Source organism: Corylus avellana, chromosome ca9 (genome assembly GCF_901000735.1).
Source record: "Corylus avellana chromosome ca9, CavTom2PMs-1.0".
In the NCBI taxonomy this organism is placed as follows: Eukaryota; Viridiplantae; Streptophyta; class Magnoliopsida; order Fagales; family Betulaceae; genus Corylus; species Corylus avellana.
Genome location: NC_081549.1, coordinates 16,987,017 through 16,990,768, shown reverse-complemented (window position 1 = coordinate 16,990,768; position 3,752 = coordinate 16,987,017). Strand labels below are relative to the sequence as shown.

Genomic DNA, 3,752 nt, shown 5'->3' with positions numbered 1-3,752 from the left:
TCGACCATTTTCAAAACTTGCTTAATTTTAAGAGTATTTGACTATTCCGTGTTTATTCTTAAGGTTATTGACCACTTCCTTAACTTTTTTTTTTTTTTTTTTTCAATTTTTTTTATTATTACTTTATTTTATTTCTATTTATTTTTTTTTCTCTTTCTTCATGCTTGTTGACGTGGCTTGTTTTCAACCGTTTATTAAAAATAAAAGTTGAAATTGTGAGAAATGCAACTCCTTGCAATTCCGCAGGGGATGTCCTTTACCATATGATTAACCGGTTGCAACATTAGCGGAATGGTTAGAACATTAAATTCTTTGGCCGATCATGTAGACTTGATTGTTTTTATAACAATTACTTTTTATTCATTTATTCATTTCATAAAAAGTGAGAAAGTCACTTTAAGAAAAACAATATCATAGATACAATAAGAACTTTTTTCAACCTAAACTTGATCTATGCTTTGTTTAACATTCTTTTTTGCTATAGATCCCACATTACAGGTCATACAAAAACGATGGAATTAGACCCAATCATATCTAATTACACGAGGAACAAGTTCATATCTAACTTTTTGAATGTTACTCTCCCAATCAGTTTGCAGATCTGTAGCATATTTCAAAAAATCATGTCCTTGTCCACTGCCCGATCCATTAGAACTTTCACAACTAAATGATGATTTCCTCTCTTTTCCACCTATGTTACGAAGCACATTCCCATTCCCTTCGCTTCATCTACCATCAATGACAAAATCTTTCACATGTTTGATAATTTATTTGCCATCAGTCAGTTATTTGCTCCAAAAAAAGAGCCAAAGAGAAAAATAAAAAATAGATTGTAGATCAAAGACCCCTACTATGAGGGTTTCGTGTAAGTAAAACTTTAGAAAACAACAAAATGTAATCGAAACCCCAAATAGCAAAAAAAACTCTACCCCGTAAATTGTTGCAGAAAGCAAATTTAGAGAGAAGATAAATATTAACCACTACAGTAATCTGAGCGTCACTAGACTCATTATTGTGTTTTTCAAAAGAGAGAAAGAGTTGGAGAAGAAGAGGGAATTCCCTCTTAAAATAGTCATTCTTGTTTTCTCTCTTTGGCGGCCGAATAGAAAAAACCCTAACGACTTAGGAATCTAATTAAAAAAAATGTAAAATTCAGAGGTAACTTGATTCTATTGTGATGGACCATGTATCCTCCATTAATTCTTGATCCCATTTTCCGTTCTTGATTGTCAATTCAAATTACTCTACCACGACCAAATTTGGTCGTGGTAGATAGAGCCCTTGGAAAAACATAAAAAGTTTGTGACGAATGCACAATGAGTTATGATAATGCTTACTTTACTAAAAATAAATGTACACATTTAATCTATATTTGTCAAACAACACCAACAAATGTCTACTAGTATGATACTGTGAAACTGTGGAAGCTTTTACAATTACATTGGTGTAATATATATACAACTTGACATAAGACACAGCTAACCCTAAAATCAGAATCTGCAATAAATCAATTTACTACAAGGAAAAGGAGATCTTCTCATTGGCTAGCTTGGTCTCCAAGTCTTTCAATTCTTGAGCCTCTTTCCTTTTACAAACGATTTGATTACAGCCAGTTGATACTCCCAATCCTACTTTACATGCTGTCATAGGAGGTTGAGGAATATAGAGAATCTTTCCATATTGAGTTTCAGCTTTCCTATAGCTGTGAGATTGCTTTGAACGCCTATCTGCGATCGATCTCAAATTACCCTGATTCTCAACTGGAGCTTCTGGTACTGCGACCGATCCTGCGATCGATCGCACTCGACCTGCGCTCGATCCCCTGAGAGCATTACATGCTTTAACAAGGCTCACTCATTTATATCCTTGAAAACTTACCGGTGGTTTGCTTCATTTTTACATGGCAAATTTTGAAATATAATAACTCTCAAAAGTTTCTAAAGCCTCTTTTTCAAAAAATTTCAAAAAGCCACAACTAGGAGTGACAATTTGTATTTGCATGTTGGGTTTGAGTTGTATCAAGGTATGTGTATAAGAATATATAAGTCAATCATAACCCGACCAATTTAATTAAACTGGTAAAACTCATCAACTATAAACCCTCTAATTTTGTAGTGGGCTCGTGTCGGGTTCACGAGTCATATAAAAAATTGCTTGCCATTATATGTTGCGTGTCAAGTGTGGATTGTGTCGAAGTATGGGTATAAGACTGTATAGGTTAACCCTAACCCCTAACCCAACCCGTTTAATCAAATAAGGTAGACTCCTCAACCTTAACCCTTTAATTTCGTGTTGAGTTTGTGAAACATGTCAAAAGTTGCCAACTTTACATGTAGCAGATATGTTATGCCTTCTCTATCCATTACTTTTAACACAAAGTATATCTCTCTTCACTCCCCTCTCTTCTCTTTGCCTTCTATTGGCTCGGACCATACTTGTTGGGTTTTGTAAAAAACGAAAGTTTTGTAAAAAATGTAAAGGTAAGTAAGAAGTTTGTATTTTATAAATAAATAATATTTTAATGATATAAAAAAAGATTTTAAAAAAAGAAAAAGTTATTGTGGAGTATATTTAGATAGGAGAAGGATCCTCTCCATTTCACTTGAAATGGTAAGGGTCCATTTAATGTATTTAGGAGGCATAGTTGTCCATTTAGTTATGCCCCTCTAAATACACTAAATGGACCTTTCCATTGTCCATTTAGATAGATAACAATTTTTTTTCTTCCTAAATTTAAGAAAAAAATCAAAAGAAATTTGGTGAGAGTGCTCAAACCACTATCTCGTAGGTCAATTAAATTAATACTGATTCTAAGAAGGTTCGTGGCAGCTATTGGTCAGAAATTCCAATCCCAGCTACAGAGGCCATAAGGGCCAAATTTATTGTAAATTGCATATTTTATTTACTATCATATATGGTTAGGTAGGCTTGCAACTCACCTGTTATGACAATTTGGACGATGGAGTAGGCAGATTGACCATATATTTGACTTCCAGGATATAAAAACATTGAAATATAAACATAAATTAAATTGAATATTAGAAAAAAATAATAATAAAAAAAAATTCAAGTTACCAGTTATACAAGGCAGCTGCTAGCTGATCGGACTTCCTCCATGATTTGATCAAGAAATACACATTATGCATGGCTCCTCGTACGCCATACGCGAAGGCCACCATGACTCTCATGGGCGTTTGCATATGGCATACAGGGAGCCAGGCATGCAAGCTTGTGATGGAAGAAATGGATGCGCATGCATGCATTGATGAGGAAGCTAGCATGGCTAGAGCCTAGAACAGAGAAGAGAGCACTCTGTATTTATGATGCAGAGCAGGGTGGGGGGTGGGGGTTTTCTTGTGTCTAAAAATAAGTGATCATAGCCAAGTTGGCTTCTAAAAATTGCCTCTTCGGGGCCCCCACTGCTTCACCTAGAAACCAACCAAATGGCTTTTGAGTTGGCATTATTTTGGCGTAAACCAAAAACAGCTGTACAAACCCACTGCAACCTGAACGGCCACGTCTTTTCTCTTGTTTTCTACTTTTGCCTCTTATCTTAGGAAAAAGTAACAAGGAAGATCGTGGTGGCGGGCGGCCATATGTGTGTCTGATACAACGAAACGATGGTCTTTTCAGAACCTTTAACCTTTTTTTCTGGAGCGTAATCAGAGGTTGTTTGTTCGGGAGTGCTTGTACTAGAAAATATATATATATATATATATATATATCATGTTGTAATAAATAAGCTTTGATAC

The 3,752-nt window shown here is 35.0% G+C and overlaps 1 protein-coding gene across 4 annotated transcripts; it reads right to left on the bottom strand.

Annotated features, from left to right (window-relative positions):
* Nucleotides 1-425: 425 nt before the first annotated feature.
* LOC132162002 (uncharacterized) lies at nt 426-3,302 on the bottom strand. Of its 4 annotated transcripts, none has more exons than XM_059572244.1 (3): nt 3,076-3,302; nt 2,940-2,989; nt 426-729 (listed from the first exon to the last, which is right to left on the bottom strand). In XM_059572244.1, exons 1-3 carry the CDS (start codon nt 3,279-3,281, stop codon nt 692-694), a joined length of 294 nt encoding a protein of 97 aa, XP_059428227.1. In that variant the 5' UTR covers nt 3,282-3,302; the 3' UTR covers nt 426-691. The 4 variants fall into 4 exon arrangements, 3 of the variants coding, with proteins under 3 accessions (XP_059428227.1, XP_059428226.1, XP_059428225.1); XM_059572243.1 differs by lacking the exon at nt 426-729 and adding an exon at nt 1,300-1,822; XR_009438193.1 differs by lacking the exon at nt 2,940-2,989.
* Between the last annotated feature and the right edge of the window lie 450 nt (nt 3,303-3,752).